This window comes from Strix uralensis, chromosome 1 (genome assembly GCF_047716275.1).
Source record: "Strix uralensis isolate ZFMK-TIS-50842 chromosome 1, bStrUra1, whole genome shotgun sequence".
Lineage (NCBI taxonomy): Eukaryota > Metazoa > Chordata > Aves > Strigiformes > Strigidae > Strix > Strix uralensis.
In genome coordinates, this window is record NC_133972.1 from 36,399,895 (window position 1) to 36,425,722 (window position 25,828).

Here is a 25,828-nt window from a genome sequence, read left to right on the forward strand (position 1 = left end):
CTAAACATAGGAAACAAAACAAAACAAAAAAAAAAAAAGGTGAAACCGCAGCATTTTTTTTCTTTCAAGTTAGTTATTTGTGTTACTGATGTGTTTTGCTGGAATGGTGAGGAAACATCACAACAGAAGCCTGAGTTAAATTCATCAGTAAGGAGTGGTATACAGAGTCCAGGTGGAACATGGTTTTATGGAAGATGGAGTTGGGTTCTGTTTTGATAGTCACATCTGCAGCCTTGAGGTGTAAGGTAGAAATCAGGTGTGGGTGAAGTCAGAGTTGTGTCCGTTCTGAAAGACCACATCCTCCTGGCAAGGTATGGATGAACTGACCTGTAGCTATCGTAAGATACCTCCAAAGTTTCTGAACAAAAAGAAAAAACCTATGAAATGGTGTTTCAGTGTGTATTAGGCTTGTACTAAATTATTTAACTCAGATACTTATGGAATAATGTTTAATTTTAACTGTATTTGTGTGGTTTTTGCAATGGTTAATATAGTCTTTTTGCTTCGCTAGAGTAACACTTGTTTTTATTTGAACTTGTCTGTTGTTCAGAGGTAAAGCTGACAGATAGTAAAACCTCTGCTTTTCTAAGGCAGCAAATGTAAAAGTAGTCCAGGTCATTGGGGCATCTGCAACCCATGATACAACAGGGTATGGCAGAAGTTTGGGTGCATTTCCTCTGAGGCTTTGGCTGCTGGCTTGTCATTTAGCTGGGGAGAAGGCATTGCTCAGAGGGAGGGAGCAGACAGTGGCAAGGCAATTTACTACAGCAGGAATAAATCCCTGTTTGTCACAGTTTTCAATTTCTCTTTTCATTCAGATTTATGGAGAAAGTTCTTCCTGTGCTGGGAGAGCTCTCAGGAATATTTTTACTCTACAAGCATCTGACCTGATTAAAGACAGGGCGTACCTTACTGGCATTTGCAGGTAACCCAAGATCATTCATTTTAACCAACTGGATGGGTTTTATTTGCATTTGTCTATGTCCTGATTTGACAAGAGAGTAAATTCTGAGAGTGAGATTTTGTGTGTATTTACTAAGAATTGAAAATATTTTCTAAAAATATTCTTTAAAATCTCATGTATTTTAATACGTTTGTCAGTTGTCAGAAACCAGCAGTGGTCTGATTGTATGTCCATTAATTTAATTGCTCATGATTTCATATACAATTGTGTTTGTTATTTTGTTGAAAAGAAAGAGTATTAAATTTAGTTCTGGTCTGGAGTTACAAAAGAGATCAATTGGATTACTAAGATTTATTTACACAGTGACTTTTGCATGTAATTTATGTAATATTTTGGTAATGAAGTGATTTTCCATTTCTGTTGCATTACAGCATAAATGTTTCCTATTTCCAATTATGTCAGAATGCATAGGTCTCTATTATAGCACCATTCATTCATATCCATATTTAAGAAAAAGCCACAACTTTTTTTTTTTTTTTATGATTTAAAAAGATAAGTTTACCAATAATGTGAAAGATTAAGTATGTCCTAGAGCAACACTCTAGGTCTTACACATATATTGTGTAGCTGTATTGCTTATGCCTATGCTCAGAAAGGAAATAAAATCCTGAGGCTAAAAGCTGGGTTTTATTTAGCTCTTACACATCTTTGGATGACTGTCTGTATGCAGCACAAATTGATAAAAATATTACATATCGTAAAGTGTTCCACATGAATTAGGTACATAAGGGAACTTACTCATATAACACGAGTTCCCTCGTAACGAGGGGAGACTTGCCAGAATAATTTCTTCCCTTGAAATGAATAGGATTACAAAAATTAGTAATTGAGACAAAGAGTTTGCCGTGAACAGAAGGATTCACTTTTAATAGCTTTAGAAAATAGCTCTTTATTATAAAAGAGCATTTTAACATTACTTTAGTGTAGGAAGTGATGTTTTGCTTATTTTCAGGAGAAGCTGTGTTGGATCAGAACTGGTAGACTGGCTTTTGGAGCAGTGCCCTTTTGTTAAGTGCAGATCTACAGCTGTTGGAGTGTGGCAGCTCCTCCTGGATATGGGCATTATATTATCAGGTTAGTCTTGATAGCCTTCTTCATGCTAGAAGTACTATCAGTTTCTCCTGCATAGGGTGAGTTTTTGATGGGAGGCGAAAAAAAAGCAGATTGATCCATTTTTCTTGACAGTTGTTTATTTTACTATCTCTTTGGTAGGCTCAGCTCTGTGACCTCTCATTTCATAAATACCAAAGATTAATTTCTTTTTTTAGGCAATTTCCTTCCTTTTGCCTTTGCAAATGTAATTGCCTATTACCAAGTTGCAAATGGTATGCGTGTCTTTTCCAGGCTATTTTTTTTTCTCCTCAAGCTTTTTTAGGTTTTTCACAAAACAGCAGCTGTTGAGTCACTGCAGATCATGACTTCTCTAGATGACTTCTCTAGCTATTAGTGATTTTCCTTTCCTCTCTCTGTTTTTCATAGTTTTAGGTTACCATGTATTGAGAGAGGATTCAGCTCCTTGAGATGGTGGTGATGCCAGGTTCTACCTGGCTGTCCCCACCTTCCCCACCAAATTTAGGGGTTGGTCCAGCTAATGTGGTTGGTGATAATTACACTGGAACCAACCTCTGGAAATCTGATGACCTTTACTTCTTAGCTGGGACTACTTAGGTAGCTCAACTCAGAGCATACCCCACCCTGAGGTCTGTGCTAAACTTTCCTCCTTGTGAAAAGGTGAGGTGTTATGGAAGATTTCTGCTTATGTATGCTGACAGTATACTTAAAGGTTTTCTTCTGCTCCAGCTACACTGATCATATGTCTGATCATGCAGCCTCAATAAGGGTGCAATGACTTTCACTGCAGGAGCATGTGCTTTTGGCTTTGGACCCTGTCCTTCTATCCCAGCTCAATCCTAGTTATGCCAGGGAAAATGACAGCTATTGTATTGGCACATCATCTTACCCAGGTCTAGTCTACAAATCCAGTAGCCCTGAATTTGAGGAGAAGCTGGGATAATGGTGGGCTGCATCCCCATTACTAAACTGTTTACTTGTGCCTGGCCATTAGTGGGAACAGATTAGAGGCCAATGGAAATCGAGGCTTACAGATCTGACAAGTGGAAGGTTTTTATCCCCTATTTCTGAACTGATTCCAAAATTGATTAAGTACTCAGCTGTCTTAATGCTTGAATTTCAGGACCCTGGATATCTTCAAATTGAGGTTTTGGGGTTGTCCTGTTTGGATGCAGTGAGTTAGTATGAGAGGGCAGGATTGCTTCTGTGCTGAGTTTGCGATCCTTTTGCCCTGTGTGGTGGTGCAACTCGGCATTAAAATGCAATACAGGGTGTGGTGGGGTCACAGAACCTTTACATGGTAAACGTTTAAAGGCTATTTAATGTTATTTTTCCTAACAGTGGACAGACAACTCTATTTTCAAGACACTCATGCTTTCTACCAGTTCTCAGCGGATGAATGTACCTACCTTTTCTGTGAATTTGAGAAAGAGGAAGGATGGAAGAATGGAGTGAAGCTCCTCCTTCAACTACTGCCATTGTCTCCTCCCAGGATTGACATGTGTAATCTGTAAGTGTGCGTATACAGCTGTTTGTAACTTTTGCTGACTGCTTCGTAATTGGATGGCTTATAATGACACTGTTTACCCTCAAACCACCGTGTAAATGAGTCAGCTTTCTTTTCAGCATTGACAAGCTTTGTAGAGATAGGCTTTTCATCTGAGAAAGTCAGTGTGGGTAGATAAATGAAGGTATTTGACTTGGGATTTTTGGCATATTGTGGTTCTTATGCACTAGCTTGCTGACTCTAGCTTGCTATAGTACCTGGGTAAATGGCTTTATTTTTTTTTTTGGTTTCCTCTTACATTTGGAGGTTTGGCATGAATTTGGCAGCAGGCATGCTGTGGAGCTGATTGACTAGCAGATCAGATGCCCTTGTGCTGTGTCAGGATCAGCTATCAGATGGATAGAGAAGATGAGTAGAAACGTGGTAGCTTCAGTCATCTGGTTTTAGGTTGCTACTGCGTGTTTGCCAGAGCTCTGTAGTCTCACATTATTATCCCTTTTTCAGAATATGCTTCTTAAGAGTTTCGCTTCCTACATGTCTCATCTTTCACCTGACTGTTGGATGTTACCATATCCTCAGTGCTGATACAGCTGTGCTCTAAATGTTGCCTATTTAAAGCAGCTAGAAGGAAACCATAGTTATTTGTGCCACAGTGAGAGGCCAAAATATAGGAAAAAGGGGTAAGTGAGAGGTCTGGAGGCTCGTGACCCTTCATGCCTTAGCAAACCTGCAGGAGCTGGCCTGGATAGGCAAGTTGGGTTAAATTCTTTCATTGTCCCTAGCATGATGAATCCTCAAACCTGATACACTGTGGAGAACTATTACTCTTCCAGTACTAGGATTTTTTCTCTTTGATGTCAAAGACAAAACTTTCTTCTCTAAGTACTTTTCTTCTCTACATACTACATTTTAAAAACACATTCCTCAAATGTCCAATGGAAATATTTGAAAGGAGAACAAAGCCCAAAATCCCTGTAAGATGTCTCAAGCCCAGCTTCTTAAATTCAGACACATTGAGCTGGTAGAAAAAAATCTCAGTAATTTCTCTGCATGGCTCAGGGCAGAAACTTGATTCCCTCCTCTGTTGCTGACTGCCCTCACCAACCAGAAGTTGGCAGTTCTGGAGTGGGGATTCCCTTGAAAATGCATTTATTTGGTCAGCTTGCGTGAGTGTAGCCAAGTGACAAGGACCTCAAATTGGCTAGAGCAGGGGACTGAATGCAATCTTCTAAGCAGATGACTCATATGGGAGAAAAAATTGAATATTTTTGTGAAGAGAAATTCTTGTCTTCCAGCCTACTCTGGTGCTAAGCAGTTTGGCTGTCCCTTAGATATCAGGGTGATTTCATCTTGATTTCAGTAGAAATTCAGATTTTCCTCATTATCACTGAAAATCAGGCCACTTTTCATGGTTGATGACTAGTTGTACAAAGGCTTTGAATCAAAAAGATAGAACAGATAGGTCATACTGATGTGTTACATGAAGGATGCTAGGTAGGAAAATGGGTTGAAGACTTTTTAGGTTTGAGTTAAAAATGTGTCCTGCATGCTGACTTTGGCCAGAGAGTACCACTATTTTACAGTCTGCTTTGCAGTTTTATCATTCCAGTGCAACTGTCACTTCTAGTGGAGGATGATTCCTGTCACATGAATTGAACAATTATTCTTTAATGTACTTCTCTAGCTCCTTCCTGCTCACATTATTCAAATTTTAGTTGAAGTTGGATTCCTTTTGGGAACATTGTCACTGAAGAATTATTTTCTGGAGGTTTTACCTGTCAGATTATGAGGGTGCTTTTTAAAAAAAATATATATTGAAGGAATCAAATTTTAAATAATGTATACTCTTGAGGGAATGTGATATTAAAGGGAAAGGAGGCTTTTCCAGGTTCAAAATTCTTCATGCTTGATGCAAATAATACACTTCTAAAACACAATCTGAAAGGGAATAGATGTGATGAGGTGTTTGTTAAAGTTATCTGACCAGGTTAAATAAACTCTTTTCATGAACAAAGAGGGTAATTCTAAAAACTATTCCTTGCAGTGAGTGTTTGTCTTTTCTCAAATATATAAGCTGTTTTGCATACCATTAAAAGCATAGTCTTTCATGTAATTTAATATTTTTGTATTCATTTCTCTGTCTTAGTTTTTCTCACGGTGTGTATTGATGGCATTAATTCTGTATATACATAGGCATAGAGAAATTCTTACCTTATTAGATTCCCTGCTTTTGATGAAATAAGAAGCAACTACCTGCTTGTGCACCGGAAGGCGATGCTGGACATCTCCTGGTGGTCCCAGGCACCAGAGGAGCTCAGTCTCCTCCACAGCTGATGGGCAGCAGCCTTGCCCTTGCCTGGACTGCTGGGTGCATCGGTGGGTCTCTTGTGGAGCACCATAGATCTGCTGTCCTGGAAGGAGTCTGTAGACTTGAATAGGCAGAGGCAGCTCTGGGAACGTCCTTCAGCAGCTCTTCTGGAAAACAGATTACATAAACATGGCCCAGTCTTGACTTGCTGTACAGATTTTTGATGGATTTGTATTTGGTTTTGGTCAGTATTAGCAGTGTTACCAAATAATACTACAGAGAGTTCTACAATGAAAATAGCATTCTGAAGCCAGAGACATGCTTATGGTTCCTGAATAAATGCTCTGTGTTGCCTTTTGACCTACATTAAACATAACATTGGTGGGAATCTAGCATGGAAGACAAGACCGGGACATAGCAGATTTTTAGCAGCTCACACTAAACTGAAGGCTGCTGTTGTTATGTGTATTCCACAGGACTGAGCCCCTGTAAATGTTGTCAAATGAGAATGGGACTGATGAAGAGGCCTCTTGGGGTCATTAAACACCCTATATTAATCACAGCCAATTCTACTTGAATAGAAAAGAAGTGAATATTGCAGTAGACTGGGAACAAAAGATCTGAACTGAAAGCTGTGCCATGGACTTCCTTACAACCTTGAGCAATCACTTAGGTGCTCATCCAATGGCTCCTGAATTTTTTCTAGTGACTGCAATGGCTTTGTATCAGGTGTTTAATCTTTGTGTGCTTCTATTTCCTTCTTTGTAAATGGCGGTGTTTATAACAACACCTAATTTTCAGAACCACTGGTAGACTCAATTAAGATTTCAAGAATGCACTGGGTATCTTAAGACTATTGAAATGTATCCCATAATATTTTTAAAAATTATTTGAAGGGAAGTTAACAAGGGATTTTTTTTCTTTATCTCATATTGCTTGTTATTTTCTTTTCAGAAGTGTTACACTATATTCTGTATCTTCTGTCCTGAAATAATTTACATTTTATTAATTTCAAAAAGTAACCATTCTTAAAAGTAATTTGTTTTTAATGCAAATAGCCAGAATGGGATATTCATTTAGTTACTGCCTTACGGAGTTCCCGGAAAGCTTTTGCTGAATACAAACAGCTCTTAGGTATCCATGGGTCTTTTATTGGATTGTAAAGCCAGCGTAGAGACATATGTAGTGCCTTTACATTGTACAGTTGAGGTCCAGACCCAGGACCATGGGTGTATCCATATTGCTTCCTCCATCAGTGGGTCGGAAAGCACTGTAGTTGCTTTCATGTGGTGTACAGTAATAGTTGTGCTGGACTTGACTTGTCTGCATGCAGATCTAGGGCAAGCATCCCTGCATCTCGCTCTGCTTAACACCCTACCAAGCCCACAGAGCACTGAGCTGTATAAGCATTAGGCTTGTTTGCCTGGGTTTTGTAGCTCCTGTTTAGCACCAGCCCTTGCTAGGCCTTATCTGGTCCCTTTTGAAAAAAAACTATGGTGATATCTGTCCTGATTCTGTTCCTCAGTATCCATTCTGTCTGTCTTTTTTCCATTAGCCTGGATATCATAATACACTCTTCCTCTCTGATTCTGGAGACCTGACTATAATTTTTAGTATATTAATGGTTTCAGAAGTATTTGATGCTCATATGCAGATGAATACCGGGAGTATTTTTTAATAGAAGATGTAGTGACAAAGGCCCAAGATGGACATAGCTATGCTATATGCTGTTCTGGGTTTACAGATTGCATCTGTGGCTGTGTCTACTGAGCTGCTATCTTTTGGCTTCAGTTTAGAAGAATCAGGTCCTAGCCTGGTTCTGAGAGATCAGAAGAGACCAGATGTGTAGGGAAACAGGCATCTAAAGAGGTCAGTTATTTTAATCTCATTCCAAATTATAAAGAGAAAGACTGAATAAATCAGTCTTTGTAAATGAAACTGCATTCATTTATTTCTTTTGGGCTGTTTATAACACTTACAATGTTAAATCAAGTTTTTCTTTGAATAGGAAAGGCAGTTGTAAAAATAATTGTGATTACTAATCTGAATTACCATTTTGGTCTGAATATGCTTGCCCCAAAATGAATGCATGTGTGCTTTCTGACCTTAATTTCTTAATCAGGGAAAGAAATTTTTGGACATGGGGCGTAAGAATCACAATAGACCAGCTGTGTATTCCAGACATGTTGTCAGCTCTCTCCTTAAACACATCAAGGCATATGAGCGATTAAATAATTTAGTCAAAGATAGAAGCTTCTGCTAATACATGGGATTTACGTTTATTACACCAGCTGCAGTTTTGCCTATTGGCTCAGTTTGCTGGCATGCCACACTTCTTGAATACCATGAAAAGTAAAGATCTCAAGGGCATTTTCTTTCTTCTTCCTATAGTAATAACCCTATCATATTGGTATCTGATTGTCAATAAACCTTCCAAAAGGCTCGCAGGTGTTTTAGTGATGGAAATTAGACTGTTTTAAAGAAAAACACAGTCCTATCCCATGCTGTCCACAGCAGCTTTTGTGTGGCTTTTTCCACATGGACTAGACTTCTGTGACAGTTTCTAGGAAGGTTCTTCTTGCACTGCCCCACTTTCACAAAGACACATTAAGTCTCTGTCTTGTGAGTAACTGTCAAGACAACCTAATAGTGTTCTCAGCCATTGCTTTAGTTTGCTAATTTATGGCTTCTTACACGTATTCTTTTCATTTTCACTTTTTTTTTAAATATCAAACTTCATGTGTCACATAATGATTTTGATGTTGTCTGCTTTTATCTACGTGAGCTTGCATTCCATAGGTGTTGCTCCACACCTTAGTAAAGATGGGTGGGCAGATGGGAAACTCTTTGCTTTGTTGATGGAGTATGTTTTTAGCAGAGCAAAATATGCATTCAGATAAGCAGCTCTGAGCTAAGAGGGTCCTGTATTCTCCAGTTCTTCATCATATTTTTATAGCTGAAGAATTCTCTCACTGTTTTATATTAGTGCAATCAAAAGAGTTCTTGACAGCAAGGGACAAAGGGTGTACTCTGTCATTACTGACACAATAAATTATTGTCATGTTGCAGTCATCATTTTGATGTGGAATCTCAAAGCCCTTTTACATTAGTGCCTGTGGCTACACAGTTCCTTGCTTTCCAGGAATCAAAAGATGTTGAAACAGAATGAAAGAAATAATAAAATCTTATTTTTGTTTTTTTAAGGCCTGATCAAAAAATGGAAGATACAGCAGAAACCAATGCTGAAATTCTTGCTCGTCTCACTTCTGCGGTAAGGTCACTGCATCAAAGTTTGTACTGATCATGTTTGAAATATTGTCATGTTTTGGATCTTTTCAAATTAAAGACTTAGTGAGCAGGTGTTTGTAATGCAAACTACTTTTTTGTCTCTGAAAGGAGGAAGCTTTACTGAGGTCTTAGTGTGCAAGTCCAAAGCTATTAAAATCAGTCTAAACAAGGACTGCTGCAGGCTGCTCTCTTGTAATCCATGCTGTTCATGGCTCAGAAGATACCAATTTGAAGGATCATGGTGCTTTTTCTGCCAGGTAGCTTACACTCAGGTCCTCTTGGTCAAGTGGACATCGGTGTGAAGACAATGATGGGGTGGGAGACAAAGGGAGAGAAAGGGCCTCAGCAGCCCTGGCATAGATTATCATAAGCTTCTGAGGAGACCTACCTGGGAAGCCTGGGTATCTGGCTTCCTACCTCTGTTTACAGAATCACAGAATCACAGAATCATCTAGGTTGGAAAGGACCTTTAACCTAGCATTGGCAGTTTCCAACTACACCATATCCCTAAGCGCTATGTCGACCCTACTCTTAAACACCTCCAGGGATGGGGACTCCACCACCTCCCTGGGCAGCCCATTCCAATGCCTAACAACCTGTTCTGTAAAGAAATACTTTCTAATATCCAGTCTAAACCTTCCCTGGTGCAACTTGAGGCCATTCCCTCTTGTCTTATCACTCATTACTCATTACTCATCCCCAGCTCTCTGCAACCTCCTTTCAGGTAGTTGTAGAGGGCGATGAGGTCTCCCCTCAGCCTCCTCTTCTCCAGACTAAACACCCCCAGTTCCCTTAGCCGCTCCTCGTACGACATGTGCTCCAGACCCTTCACCAGCCTCGTTGCCCTTCTCTGGACACGCTCGAGTAATTCAATGTCCTTTTTGTAGTGAGGGGCCCAAAACTGAACACAGTAATCGAGGTGCAGCCTCACCAGTGCCGAGTCCAGGGCTAAGATCACTTCCCTGTCCCTGCTGGCCACGCTATTTCTGATACAGGCCAGGATGCCATTGGCCTTCTTGGCCACCTGGGCACACTGCTGGCTCATGTTCAGCCGGCTGTCAATCAACACCCCCAGGTCCCTCTCTGACTGGCAGCTCTCCAGCCACTCCTCCCCAAGCCTGTAGCGCTGCTGGGGGTTGTTGTGGCCAAAGTGCAGCACCTGGCATTTGGCCTTATTGAAACTCCTACAGTTGGCCTTAGCCCATCGCTCCAGCCTGTCCAGATCTCTCTGCAGAGCCTCCCTACCCTCGAGCAGATCAACACTCCCACCCAACTTGGTGTCGTCTGCAAACTTACTGAGGGTGCACTCGATCCCCTCATCCAGATCATCAATAAAGATGTTAAACAGGAGTGGCCCCAAAACCGAGCCCTGGGGGACACCACTCGTGACCGGCCGCCAACTGGATTTAACTCCATTCACCACAACTCTTTGGGCCCGGCCATCCAGCCAGTTTTTTACCCAGCAAAGCGTGCGATCATCCAAGCCTCGAGCAGCCAGTTTTGCCAGGAGAATGCTGTGGGAAACGGTGTCAAAGGCCTTACTGAAGTCAAGGTAAACAACATCCACAGCCTTTCCCTCATCCAATAAGCAGGTCACCCTATCATAGAAGGAGATCAGGTTTGTCAAGCAGGACTTGCCTTTCATAAACCCATGCTGACTGGGCCTGATCATCTGGTTGTCCTGCATGTGTTCTGTGATGGTACTCTGGATGAGCTGCTCTATCAGCTTCCCAGGCACCGAAGTCAAGCTGACAGGCCTGTAATTTCCTGGATCATCCTTCTGATCCTTCTTATAGATGGGCGTCACATTGGCCAGTTTCCAATCTGTCGGGACCTCCCCGGTCAGCCAGGACTGCTGGTAAATGATGGAAAGCGGCTTGGCGAGCACCCCAGCCAGCTCCTTCAGCACCCTCGGGTGTATCCCCTCAGGTCCCATAGACTTGTGTTTAGCCTCAATAAACTCCATCATAATAACAGCTTATCCTGTCTGTGCTAGAATTTGGTGCATCTTGTTTATCTTGCTGTAAGATCATTGTTCAAAGAAGCAGACAGAAAGACTTCAGAAGGTTAAGCTAGATTCACTCGATCTAATGTAATCTGTATGATGGTACAGAGTGCACCCTCAGCAAGTTTGCAGGTGGTGCAAAATTGGGAGGAATGGTCGATACACCGGATGAGTGTGCTGCCATTCAGAGGGACCTCAACAGGCTGGAGAGATGGGCCAACAGGAATCTCGTGGAGTTCAACAAAGGGCAATGCAATGTCCTGCATCTGGAAGAAATAACCTCATGCTCCTTCTTGTACAGGCTTGGGGCTGACAGTCTGAAAAGCAGCTCTGCAGAAAAGGACCTGGGGGTCCTGGTGGAGTGCTGGTTGAACATGAGCCAGAAATGTGCCCTTGTGGCATAGAAAGCCAGCTGCCTCCTGGGCTGCATTGGTATGAGCATTACCCCCAGACTAAGGGAGGTGATCATTCCCCTCTACTCAGCACTGGTGTGACACATCTGGAGCATTGTGTCCAGTTCTGAACTCCCAGTACAAGAGACGTGTGGACATACTGGAGTGTATGTGAATGATCATGAAGATGATCAGGGGAGTAGAGTATCTGACTTACAAGGAAAGGCTGAGAGAACTGGGGGTTGAGCTTGGGGAACAGAAGGCTACGGGAGGATCTTATCAATGTGTATAAATAACTGATGGAAGGGAATAAAGAAGATGGAGCCAGGCTCTTCTTGGTGATGTCTTCTGGCAGGACAAGAAGCAGTGGCACAAACTGAAATTCAAGAAATTCTACTTAAATGTAAGAAAAAACTTGTCTACTGTGAGGGTGATCAAACAGTAGAACAGGTAACCCAGAAAGGTAGTGGAGTCTCCATCCTTGGAGATGTTCAGAACTCAACTGGATATGGTCCTGAGCAACTTGCTCTAGCTGACCCTGCTTTTGAGCAAGGGTTTGGGTCAGATGACCTCCAGAGGTGCCTTCCTACCTCAACCATTCTGTGATTGTATGGTTCTGTGAACATCACACCTAAATCATGGTATCAGCAAAACATGAAATTAGTGCTAGTTCTGTTTTGGGTACACAAAAAAGTACAGAAATGAAAGAGAACCAAGCAGGACAAAGTTGTCATGAAAAAGGCATGAGGATAAGAGGTATTTTAAGTAAAATGAATGAAGTACTATCTTGAAATTGCTGAAAAATGGAAGGAAAGGAGAATTTGTGCTATATTTTGTAAAGACAAATCTTTACAAAAGATATTTTATAATGTGTTTAGAAAGCCAGTGGTTCTGTATGCTTATACAAAAAATAATGTAAAATGTATGATAATAGAAAATTTCATGTTTTAAAATTGTTTTTTTATTTTTTGTTTTCTCTATATTCAAATTCCTTGGTTTTGCTACCATTTTTTCCTAGCTGAAAATAAAAGGAGAACTCAGAACCTCATTATCCTCCATTTTCAGTTTCATGGAGAGAAAAAATAGAAAAACATAGAACACTTATTGCAAAGTCGTATCTTTTCAAAAACCCACAAAACTACCAACTCTATAAAACATTGCCAGTATCCCTCAAAAGCTTTACCTCTCAGAAATAGAAGAATAATAGTTTCTCATCAGTTAAAAAAAAGAGAAGCACTCAACAAAACAAAGTGACTTTCTGAGTTTAAGAACTGGATCTAACTATTGCTGGATACACTCTAATAAAATGCATATCCTTAAACATGTGAGTAATTGACAGGGAGTTAAGAATGCTTCACATCTAGCTTGCAAGGTCAAAGCTCTGAACTACATCCTGAGTGATTCCAGCAGCAGGGCACATGGGCAGGTTTTTTTTAAATGAACCATTTTATTGCTGTAGCTAACTAGCTAAATTAAAACTACACAGTTGCATTTCCAGATGGCCTGAGGCTCATCTATTGCCATGGTGGTGTCAAAAGGACTGATCTTTTCTTCTACATTTTCTGATTTTCCACAAAACTTGCAGATTTTCTAGTCTAACCCTGGAGAAAAGACATAAGACCAGAGCAGAATCCTCCAAATATTAGCATCTGTATATGAACTTCTCTCTCTTATCCCTCCAGAATATTGCTTTTCCTCCATACAGTAGACTGGGGTCTAAAGTACTCACTGCAAGTTTATGGAGAGCCTTTACATGTCCCAAAGGAATTTGAACCCTCAGCTTGCACCGTTCAGCAGAGGGCTGGACTCACCAGGATACAGGTTCTCAATTCTTTTTTTCCTGCCAGCTTCAGAATTTGTATGGAAAAAAAGAGTCCTGTGAGCAGAAGCTGGAAACCAAAAGTGAAGATACTAACCACAACTGGAAGTGTGTTCACACTGTCTTGCTTTTTGGCTTACTGAATGTTTACATATTTTTTACAGCATCAAACCAATCTTCCTTTAATTATTCATAATTCAGAATCCTGTTCACAATACTCTTCAGACTAGTGTTTCAGAAGTGAAAAAAACCCCACCAAAACCCTTACTTCCAGCCCAGCAATAAAGCAGTCAGATATTAGACTTTTTTTGTGCAAGTCTAGGTTTGGAGGTTCAAATCTCATTGGTGTTTATAGTACCACTGTCTCTTCTGCTTTTCTTTTTGCTTTTCTTGTAATGGAATAAAACATTCTGTGTCAGGTCAGAAGGATGATTCTTTGTCAGCTTTTCTTTTTTGGGGACTAAATTCCCAAATTTTTAAACCTAAACTGATTGTGAAGATCCAGCCCAAGCAACATTGGAGGATTCTATGTGCCTAAAATATAAACCACTGTTTTAGCATCTGAAAGTGCAGGAAAAACTGTAAGCATGCATGCATGTAAGGTCTAATTATATATTTCCGCAACTCTGTGAAATCTATTGCTATTGCAGAGGGTGGAACTCACCTCAACTAAATATAAGTGTCCATATGGCAGGCATCTACATCTGAGCTAGCTTCCTTAGGCACTCCTTACAGCCAGGGAGCAGAAATAGGCACTTTTAGGATGCTGAATGTATGATTCATTTTGAAAATCTACTTTAGGGAGAAAAAGTAATACCTTAGGCTCCGCTGGTAAGGTATGCACTCTCTATGAAGGGGTGACTAGCACACAGGCATCTACACAAGTTTGGTGAATTCCCCTCTCCACCTCTTCTTCTTTACTGTAGCCTCGCTTTCTGTGTTGGCCTTTCTCTTATTACTTATTCCATACTGCTTTCTGTTACCAGGTGTGTTTTTCTTGTAGAGTTCCACTTTTCACATTCACTGCACAATTTGTGATTTTTTAAATATTGGGTTTTTTTGATGATTCAGCCAGTGTAGAACTGATTAGTTAGGGAAATGCACTCTTGGTTTTAAACAATGGTTATGGAGATTGTAGAAGATAATAGCGATAGCTGCGGTGAATGATGCCAAGCCAAGTGCAGCAGGGAAAAAACTGCAGAGGTTTCTTTATCATCTGAATTTGTGCATAATGTATGGAGTACACCTCTTTTACAAGCAGAGTCGGATATAAAAGACAAAATAACTTGTCAGGGGTCTCACTTTTTCTTTACGCTTTATTCTACGATGGAAGAAGCAGAGTCAGTCAAGATAACTGAATGGAGCCTACCGAATTATATGCTCATATCATATGCTCCATTACAATGAGGCACTGACAACACCGTCAAACTTAAATTGTAAAGGCAGCTGACATGCAGGCAGTGCAAAGTGCCATTTGAAATATGTTTGCATTGGATAATCTTTTTGGTCATGAATTTTTAAGAAAATGCAATAATTACTCCTGGGTTTAAAGAAGCATTCCAGAGCTATCACACATCCCATGTCATGCCCAAAAGAGCAGCTTCATATTCAATGTCTTGTCTGCTAAAACCAGAGCACAGTGGGATGGCTATGAGTGTTTCCACTGCAAAGCTCTTACCTTACCTTGGGATGGGACAGAAGAGAATATCAGGGTGTTAATGCAGTGTATCTGGGAAATACAGTTTTCTGGTACTTTAAGACAGCAGCCAATGCTACTTTTATTTAGAATCCATCAAACTATCATTGGTTGAGATGCAAAAATGTGAACTCGACTCTTTTTTATTTCAAAACTCTGCTGTTTAGAGCTTTCTGTTGCAGGATTTAATTTTGAGATTCTGTAAGCATTGCCACTTTGTCTCTAGATCTGAAGTCCTATTTGGCACATTGAAGTGTTTCCCAGGAGACTACTATAGGCAGAAAAAAGAGAGAGGTAAAAAGTAGAGGTGTTATGCTCTGTCTACTAGATGCACAACTATACCTTCTGTGATAAAATGACCAGATTCATGGACAAGAGAAGAACAGTAGCTGTCATTTACTTTTGAAAAATCTCTACATCTCTCCTTTGAAGATGAAAAGATTCACCATATAAATATGCCATTTGTATTTAGTCAAGCAGAAGGTGTGGGTACCACTCTATGCACACCCTTGCTCTTTCATAGTGCACAAAGAAAACTGATTAAGATGTGGTAACATGCCAACAATACACTCAAAATGTTCTCTTTCAAACTTTCATAATATTTCTGTAAACACTGTGTGGTCAGCTGGTCTTTAAACTGAATCAGTTTTGACATCTGCAGTGCTACTCAAAATGGGATACTATTTAGGTAATGTTAGCTTTGTAGTGACAACCTATATGTATAAACCAAATTTTTGTATTTAATATCTCAATGGTAGGAATAGCTCTTGCCTGAATCGGTATTTTACTTTGAATCCACATTATTGTCTTCAGTGTGATGTGCAACTATCGATTTCGTCAAACTGGCAGTAACTGAAATCCTGTTAGGAAGAAGTATGATAATGAGTAGCATGTGTGCAGTGAGGAATGAATGTTGTACATGGATTTCCATTGGTGTAATGATGCATAGGAAATGCATGTCCAGCAGAGGTGTCAAGTGCATTTATGCTAAAATAGACAAAAGCATATAGATTATGAAATATAGGGACACCAGACAAATCCAGAAGGATGCTCAGCAGTGCCAATTCTTTGTGATTTGAATGAGCCCTATGAGAGGGAGCTCAGACCATCAAGATGAAACCCTTTGATGAAGGAATGTTCACTTAATATTAAGACTAGAGGAACATTTTTTTTCTCCTGCTTTAACTGAAGGGTTTTGCTCAGATTAAGTAATTCAGCTGCATTCCTGACACGCAGCAAGCAATGAGATATTTTGCATAACATAGACAAAATACAGAAAAACAGCCTTTTTATTGCCTGTGATGTTAGCACTGTCTTCCAAACTTGGGAAGTGTCACCTTATAAGCAAAAGTAATACTGCAGATATAACTGCAGGATGCCACAATGCTGCTTTTTCTTCTAAGAAGATGGGTTTTTCTTTACAGTCCTGGAGAGATTTGCATTTTTCAATTATTTGATTGGGTTAATTGGTATGTTTACAACTGTTGCAGATTGTAGTGTCTCCTAAGGCTAATCCTGAGATAATGTATTTATTAAATACTAAAAGATAAAGATGAGACATCAGTGCACTGTTTCTTACTGTCAGTAACCTGTGAGAATAGATCAGGACTGGGGCATCGACATTGGTACCCCTCCTGCTGAGTTTAATGAAGGGAGAGGGTCCAAGCAGTTTAACCATGAAAAGTCATGCTGTTGTCATTCAGAAGCAACTTGGGCTTTTATTGAAAATCCCACTTTAACTCTGGATAGCTTGTGTATATTAATTGCTGCAAGCAAACAAGCAAGCACACGAGTTGTTTTTCTAGAGAAGAACTGTTCTTTCCCAACTTACTTTTAGATTATGCTTACATTAACCATGATTAACAGTTCTCCAGTCATGGGAATGAGTGTACAGGAAGGAAGGAAGGGAAGGTTATACTGCCAGTTTGCACAATTGTGCTGGAAACAGGACGACATTTAAGAAAACTGTGGCACTGCCTTCATATTTTCCTGCTTGGAGTGGCAGAAAACTCTGTCCCTCTCAGTGGAGCAACATCAAGGAGTAGAAAAGATCCTTGTACCTTGCAAGGACAGCAGAAAAAGCTCCTTGGTCCTTTGCCATGCAGGAAGGAAGGATGCAAGTAGAGGAAGGATGTGGCCTCTGGTATGACTGCCTTCTGCCACATGTAGAGTGTGCTGCTGGGTGGCTGCTGAGTATCCGCTGATCAGTGGATGCTGAAGTTACCATTGTATTGAGATGTCCTGGGTGATTTTGTCTGTCTTTCTGCCCAGACCAATATAATATTAACTACTGTTGTTTCACGTTTTCGAACTTTTCTTCACAGTTGTGAGAGTGGGGTGTTGACAGTTGTTAGTAATTGTATGACTTCAGGGATCCTTCATGGGCTTTGTGCCTTATTCTGATCATACCACATGTCTTGTGAATGATGTTTTAAATTTCACATGCTCCCAGAAACTGGATGCCGAAACTCTCACTGCAGAATAGTCTTGAGCTTTGCATAGGTCTGTTAGACAAGATAGCTAGTATGCACTGCAGGAGACTGTACAGAGAGGTAAGACAATCCCTAGAAAAATAGTTGGAATGTCCCATATTTTTTTCAATACTAAAGACAGACTGTCTTGGGAAAATGAGGGAAATTGGAAGAAGCTGGGAAGGTGTACAGAAGAGTCTGAGAGCATGGATTGGGCAGAGGAAGGGAAGAACTGAGGTGTATGCAGGAGAGAGTGTCTGGGGTGCTGTAGGTCAAGTGCAAGGCAATTAAAGCAACTGCAGTGGGACAGATGATGGCAGTGAGGAAGTATGAAGTATAAAAATAATGCATAATGCAGAATTTTACTGATAGAAAAAGAGGAACAGACCTATGGAAAGAAATGGATGTAGAGTTGAGCTGGCTAAAGGGACAGCAGCTGGTCGTGTAGAGATTATAAGGAAAATATGAAGAATGCAGAGACAAGAGGCTGAGAAAGGGAGCTGGCTAGCATGGCAGGGCTGTTTCATCACAGGCTAGTGAGATAGCCTGTAAATCTGGAAATCAGATAGCTCTTACTTCTGCATGTTCATTTTAAGCTAACTTTTGGTCCTGAAATGCTCAGCCGTGCTATTAGGAGAGGTTGTTTCCTCCTGAAAGCTCCAAAAAACTAATGTCAGTTATATACATGAACCTCAGCCAGACCTCAGCATGGAGAACTCGCTTATCCTGGAGTCACACCATAAATCCAGCATTACAGTGTGCTCAGCAGAGGCAAAGCAAACATTTAACAAGGAAAGGAAGAAGCTTCAAGTGTGTGCTTGTGAAAGAGATATGCTGTGCAAATAAATTACAGGTCAAGCTACTGAATTGCCCACTCCCTAAGGAATGTGCAGTATTTACATGAAATTAAGGTTAAAAAAAAAAATAGTTGTCACAGAATTCCCAGCTGAAAAGAAAATAGATTTACTAGGAAAAGTGTCTGGAGTTTCAAGACCAAGTACCTGCATAATTCCACATGCAGTTGACTGCTCCAAAGGATTGATAGCTGGTACCTTATGGGTGTTGTATTTTGTTTTGACTGTGCTAGTAACTATAACCATCCTTTCCTTTCCTGATGTTTTAGGTACAGAGAGAACTGGCTGCTGTCATTGCTTTGAAAGCAAGGAAGTCAGGTGAGTCAGGCTGAACTTTAGAGGGGGTTTTGTAATGCTGTTCCCTTTTGTCATTTATTGGAGTATTTGAATTGTTACTGCTGTCTTATTAACATGGGGAAGCAAAGATAGGGGACCTCGTTCCTCTCTTGTTGGAGAATCTGTGTGTATCCGCACAATCCAATTACTGTCAAGCTTCACTTCCCACTCGTCACATCTAATGACCTAGCTGATAAAATCGGAGTCTTACAGTTGAATGTGAACTTGGGTCTGTTTCTGGCCAAAATCACTATTGTCTCTGGGCTTGCGCTTTATAAAAGAAGCTTATGTCTTTATTTGACTTACATTTAAGAAAAATAAGTTGATAATTTTCCTGTGTTTTCTTTTATGGCCCAGTATCTCATGCCATCTTTGCTGTGTTTTACCTGCCCAGTCAGGTGTATTTCTTTATGCAAAAGCACAACTTCATGCATGAAGGCGTTCTTTCCTGAAGACTTGTATATACGTCCATATGACTGTAGAGGCAAGTCTGTGTTATCAGGGGTAGTGGGGAAAGGCAAATGGATGATTGAAAGTCTCTGACAGTATAAGCATTTACAGCAAATGCTGGGGATACAGCGCAAAGGCATTGAAATATGTGGTCATCTCAGCTCTGTCAAGGTTTGGTAGCAGAGCCACTTTCAGAAGGTATCTGCGTTTGATATCTAAGCTGGAGTGAAATCAAGGGAGCTAACTCTATACAGGGTTAACTCTCTGGTGTCTTCATGTATAGTACAGTCAATCTGGCAAGGGTAAACTACATGTGGTGAAGTGAGAGTTGAATGTATTTCTAGACTAAAACAGAGGTGGCGTTCCTTAAATACTGGCATATTCCCAAAGCCACTGAGGTCTTTGGGAGCATTTTCACTGAGCATCTCTTGTGATCTTCAGTGATTTTGCTAGAAAGTGAGATCACAGATCTTTCACTTTTTGAGCTATTTTCTGACCTGTTAATAATATTGCATCATAATATCTGTATTTGTCTATCTGCGTTTTACAAGTACAGCACAAGTTATTACACACAACACACGCACTACACACAACATGGTATCTTAAACTGGAGGCACCAAGAAGATGTGGTTGGCATATGTGCAAATATTTCCTTGTGAAAATGTAAGTATTACAAAAATATTCTAGACATGGTTTGATGCATTTTTGTCTGGAAATAGAAGTACCCGTAGGCTGTATCCTCAGTCATCTGTAAATGTAAATCTGCAGAAAGTAAACACAAATCTAAGTGTGAATTCAGACCTAAATTGCTTCTGTGTAATAGTTTTGCTTCTTAAACTGCTCTAGTAGTTTATGATGTTAACACCCCTCAGCTGCTTGCCCTTACCTGGTATCACCCCAGTCCCACCTGAATTATAATGGCTAGACATGGAAATGCTTCTGCTCTGGTTCAGTGCAGAGAAAAGCAGGCTATTTTAAGGAAGGGCTTAAGGCAACCTTTTGTTTTGTTGTAAAATAGGCTAAGAGTATGGTGCTGTGTACCTTTTTACTCAGTGCTTATACAGTTCTAAGAAAACTCTTTCCCTGCTTCTCAGCAGTTGTGTTGGCAAATACTACTACTGCTACTGGCAATAAATAAAAACTCCATTCCCCAAAACAGTTGATTTTAACCTGAATTAGCCTCTTATTTCCTTTCAGTGGATAGCTACATAAATGGTTGTGTCAGTAGAAAATGGGATGGAGGTTGGATTAGGAATGAGCTGCAGGAGATGAAAATGAGAAGGGAGGATAGCTCTTAGAGTCTCCTTCATACTAGTGTAATTGCAACCCACACTGAGCAGGTAGAAATATTTTAGTTAAAAATCGGAGCCTTAAATAAACAAAGCTCCCTAAAGGGCTTTGAAGTGCTGACCAGTCTTTCCTAATACATTAATGTAAACACTTAAAATATCCGTTTAGATGTGAACAAAAGATACGTCTTTAGTCAGTTTAACGAGTGCATGCTTGTTGTTGAAATTTGCATTTCTTTATGCCTCATCTTGGATGACTGTAAAAAATGGCTACATGATCAGGCATAACTGTAAGGTCTAATTTAAGTTAATACCTTTACTACAGTAGGAGCAGAGTAAATTAGGGTGGTTGATTATGCTTTTTTATTTTATTGCTGATGGTTAAATTCACAGCATAGCAGTTACTGTTAGCAATCAAGCTATGGTATGCTGTGCCTGGTGAAGTGAAGCATATTTCAGACAAAGTACTTCTGGAGCTAAAAACCACAGTATCTTTCAAAGATACTGTTCTTCTAACCCTCTCCAAGACTCCATATAATTCCAGGAAATAAACCAACAAAGATCAGACAAAGCATTTATTTTGGCATGAAAAGAGTGGAACATGGCTATTGGGCCAGCTGCCCTGGGTGGCTTCCAGGCTGGTGTGAACGATGTGGGCACTTGGCTCACCTGCCCTGGGATTCATGAGTGGGGTGTGCAGGCGATGGGCATGGTCCTAACCTGCTGGCTGGAACCTGCCTGCAGTGAGTAATTGGTTCATTAATCAAAAGCTTTCCTAGAGATTGGCAGCCCAAAAGCCAAAGCTGTTGTGGAGAAGTTCCTGTACTGTTTTTGACGGTTTGGTGGTTTTTAAATTACAGTGTTTCAAAATAACTTCCTCTAGATAGCTGGTTAGCTCTATCAGTAAGAGCAAAAAAGAGTATTTTTGCTTAATGCAAGGACTGTGTAATTTGTTCCTGAATTACTTTAATTTCTGGAAATACCTCTGCCCTTAGAGAGGCACTTCACAGTGATTTAATTGTGCTAGAAAAACTGGCTGATTAAAGCTTTCATATTACTTGTCTAGGGCTGTTGTAGTAATCACTGGGTTACTTTGCATGGAAAGTGCTATACAAGCACCCAAACGCCACAGCTCCCTCTGCAAGAGGTGAAGAGGGTCCAGCTAGAAAGGTTAGTTATGCTTGGAGGGGGGGAAACATTGCCTTTGGTTGCCTGGCTGAAACAGTTTCTTTTTGTTTACATGAAGCTTGGGTTTGCTACCTAGAATACCTATATGAGAAGTAGTAATTACAACTATTTCAGTTCTTGGGCCAGAATGGCTGTTTCAGAGGTTTAGACACTGTATCTACTGACAAAATGCTTTGAAAATGAAGGGAGAGAGCTGAGCCTGCTGTGGGGTAGGGCAGAGTATCAAATTCTTGCTCATACAGGATCTGACTTGATGGAGAATGTTGGCTACCAGAAAATAAAAAGTCAGTAGAGTGTGGGGGAGAATGCCTTTCCCCAAGTTCTTCTGTTTTTACTGTAGGGTGGAAGAATAGGAGAAACACATAAAACTGACAGATGGCTGAAGGAAAAATACAGAACCTGAAAACTGAAAAACTTCTGCGCTTGGAAAAAAGCTCCGTTTTCATATTTAGATGTGTGCTGCAAGTATACCACTACTCTGATAACAAGGCATAAGCTGATAGAGAGGTACTTGAGAGCCCTTATGCAGGGGGAGCTCAACGTTTTTAGCTTCTTTGCAAATAAAACTAAAAAAAGGGCAAAATTAATGTCTGTAATCCTGAAGCTTTGATGGACTTCAGTAACACTGTTGACTGGAAGGCACATTTATTTCATTAGAATAAAGCTTTCATGATAAAGGTGGCTCAAGAGGGAGAAATGAGCTTGTGCATTTCTCTGTGGCTTATAAAAATGCATTAATATTGTTCTTGCTTAACCTTAGAAATAAATAGATTAAATGCTGTCTTCCTTGGTTTGGTAAAAGGTCTTGAAGAAGTAAGTAACTGGAGCAGAAGAGAAATTTGTTTTTAATTGTAGGCACTTGGCATTAGAATTGTTGTGTTTGTTTATACCTTTCTGGTTTCTGCTGGCTTCCACAAATGTGCTGAAACATAACAGAAATGCAGCCTCTCCTCTGAAGCTTTACAAGGGTTGGCATTTATCTCAATTGCTTGTCATGGCTCATGACATGTTTCTTGTATGTTAGAGATGGTAGCTAAAACAAGGATAAAAAGCAGCAAATAGCCTAAGGCTGGAGGCTTTAGCCGGTAGTGTAGCTACACAGGTATGTCTGAACTGATCAAAATCTGTCAGGTAGATGCTCTGAACTGGTGTTAATCCCATCCACAAACAAGACGCCTTGCATTTCTGTGCATAAACCCAGCTGCACCCCATGGCATCACCCAGCAAATTCCTTTAAATCTAACGGAATTTCTGTAACTTTATTTGTGCAAAGGGCCATTAGTAAGAGCATGGCTCTGGTCCTTGTTTTCCTGAATACAGGGGCTAATTAAGATAATAGCTGACAGAGCATGGATGAGGTAGGAAGAGTGTGACTGCAGCATCTCCCCAGGTGTTGCAGGAGCAGCAGCAGGGCTGTGGGTGCTTCTCCATCCCACTGTGAAGGGCAGGGCACCCAGAAATGCCCTAGCACTTGCGTGTGTGTTTGCTCCCTCTTCAGAATGATATTCAGGTTTCCACAATATAGCCATTCATAAATTGACTAGCTCTATTTATATTTTTTAAAAATGAGTCATTTACATTTTATTTATAATAATAATACTTTTGCAATGTAATAACTTTATATTTGAGATCTTCTGGATTACCTCCACCCTATTCTGACATATACGTATGCATATCCATCCTTCCCCTTTTCTTTTGTATTGCTTCTGTCAGGACTTAACTGCTGATGTGATTTGCTTAGTATTTTTATTTTAGGGCAGACGATTCAGTATGAAGCAGTCACTGGGGCCTGAGCTTTGCTGACATGAATGAAAAGCAAGCTGTGAACAGCTATTCCTTTTCCCAGCCACTGCGCCACCTCTACAGCACTGCTGTCAGAGCTGATTGTGTGACTCCACTCAAACACACTCCAGGCAATGTCAGCCCGGTTAAAAACATGAGAACAGCCAGGCTGGGTTAGGTTAAAAGTCCATCCGTCTCCAATCCTATGGTGAGTGATGAGTAGGGGGTGCTTCGAGTAGAGAAACAGAGCAAGTACAAACAGTCCTTCTTCTGATGTGCGTACTCAGCATCTACCAGTCTGTGCTAGAGGGATTTTGCTGTACCCGCACTGTTGTGTTAGGTAGCCCTTGGCGGCCCTTTTCTCCATTAATTTATCTAATTGCTTTTTCAGCCTGCTTATACTCCTGACCTTCATCATCTCTTGTGGCAGCGAGTCCCGCAATTCATGTGTGGGGCATTTGAAAGTGTATTTTTTCTTTTTTGTTTTAAACACATTCCCTATGACCCTCAGTCTGTTGTGATACAGCTCTTTGGTGATGGAAAGTGGTGAATAATCCATTCATCATCATACTATTCAGGATTTTGTGCACCTCTCTCATACCCGTGTGAGTTATCTCAATTTCCAGGCTAAATTGCTAGTCATTCCTCATACCAAATCTATTCCATTAAATCTGATCATCTTTGCTACATCTATTACATTATTTTCGAGATGGGGCAACCAGAGCAGCATGCAGCAGCATGTGCTGGAGTTGGCACAAAGTCAGGGTGGGGAGGTGGGGGGATGTGGGAAGGAGTCCAGTAAGACCCTTTTGTCAGCATTAAGCTGTTTTATCAGCTTAGTTAACTCAGGAAACTGCATCTTTACCATTCAGCACTTTTCTCCAAGTAGCACAGATTCTTGTGAGACTTCCTGGTAACTTTACTCCATAATAATTAGCAAAAACTTTGTCATTATACGAATGTCTTATGTCATTAGTTTCATTTACTTGTAGAACAGGGCCATTATATAGACAATGGAAATCATTACAAATTTGAATTAGATTTGTACACATAATTGGAAAGATGAGATTATAAATACATGATCAAAGGTCATTCAAGATTGTAGCAGTTCAGTGTTGTGTTTAAATCTCAAACATATTAAGTACCCTTTGAATTTACAGATTTTGTAAACAAGCAGATACACAGTATCTCTGGTGTAAAATGTGCACAGTTTATTATTTCTTACTTTATGCCACTGAAAAAGGGCATAAAAAGGAATGAAAAAACTTGGTCCTGTATACAGAATAAAGTGGAAGTCCTGTGCCGGAGAGGTGTGCATTTTCTCTTGTGGAAAAATTGATGAAGTTTGAAGGGTGGCAAAATGTTAATATCAGCAGGACCTTACTGATTTTCTATGTGCCCTTATATCTCTTTTCAGTGGGTTTATTTACTTAAGTAAGACCTTATTTCATTACAACTTTCAATTTCTCCAAGCATCCTCTTCTTTAAAGCAAGGGTTGAATTTAGCAAAATGTATGGAATAAGAGTTCTTCTGCAAGTGTTACTAACAGCATTCATCCTGGAGAAATGGCCACTCAAAGTAAAGGTGCAGGAGTGTCATGCTTCTGGTAGGTCTTGATAACTTTATCTTTACTTTTCCTCTGCCCATTGAAATGTGATTCAAAATAAGAGTTGCACCTGAAAACATAGCTAGGAATATTTTTAAAGTTACATTGTGCTTTAAGGATTTCATACCTTGAAGTAAGGGAGGTAATCGCGTTGGCTTCTTTAAGCGATCTTTTTTAATCATTTTATACCTTACTGAAGGGAATGCCCACCTCTAGGGACCAATGTTTTGTTGCATCCCATGGGATTCTTCCATTACTCCTGAGATCAGGAATACCAAGAAACTGGCAGTGCCTCAGAAGTAAGGATCAGACCCCTTCCAGTCCTGGGAATGATGCTCATTGTGTTGGCCGGTCAGGAACACTATGTGTGACAGACACATACAGCTCTGCTGTGCTGAGGCTGAATCGATGACCACCTGCTTTGTGCCCACCCTGGGCAATGCTGGGGTGGGAAGTGCCCTGGACAACATCAGTGAACAAACTACACAGTTACGCTCACCAGCCTTTGTGTAGTCAACAGCTGATGTAAAGCAGAAGGGACTCTGAGCCTTGGAAAAAGAAGGAAAAGAGCTCCAAAGAGCTCTCTGGTGGGAATTACGCTGAGAGGGATTTTGGAACCTAGGTGTCTGCAGTTGTTGCAGAACTTTGGGCATAGTTCTTTCTGTGGGAGCTATAAGGCATAGAAGAAATGAGCAATGCAGAATAGCTGTGTAGGTGACAGATGTTTTGCACATACACAAAAAGGGATTACATGTCCGAAAGACAGTAATTGTGAAAAAGAAAAAACAATTCCCAGGTGAA

The 25,828-nt window shown here is 40.4% G+C and overlaps 1 protein-coding gene across 3 annotated transcripts in view; it reads left to right on the forward strand.

The window, feature by feature from the left end:
- Window positions 1-25,828, forward strand: part of RAPGEF5 (Rap guanine nucleotide exchange factor 5) — a 164,736-nt gene that overhangs the window by 30,606 nt on the left and 108,302 nt on the right. For all 3 annotated transcript variants that reach the window (XM_074862961.1, XM_074862953.1, XM_074862946.1), the window contains exons 3-7: window positions 819-925; window positions 1,917-2,038; window positions 3,377-3,545; window positions 9,055-9,121; window positions 18,645-18,693. In XM_074862961.1, coding sequence (XP_074719062.1) covers window positions 819-925; window positions 1,917-2,038; window positions 3,377-3,545; window positions 9,055-9,121; window positions 18,645-18,693 — 514 coding nt within the window. The remainder of the gene's footprint in view (window positions 1-818; window positions 926-1,916; window positions 2,039-3,376; window positions 3,546-9,054; window positions 9,122-18,644; window positions 18,694-25,828) is intronic.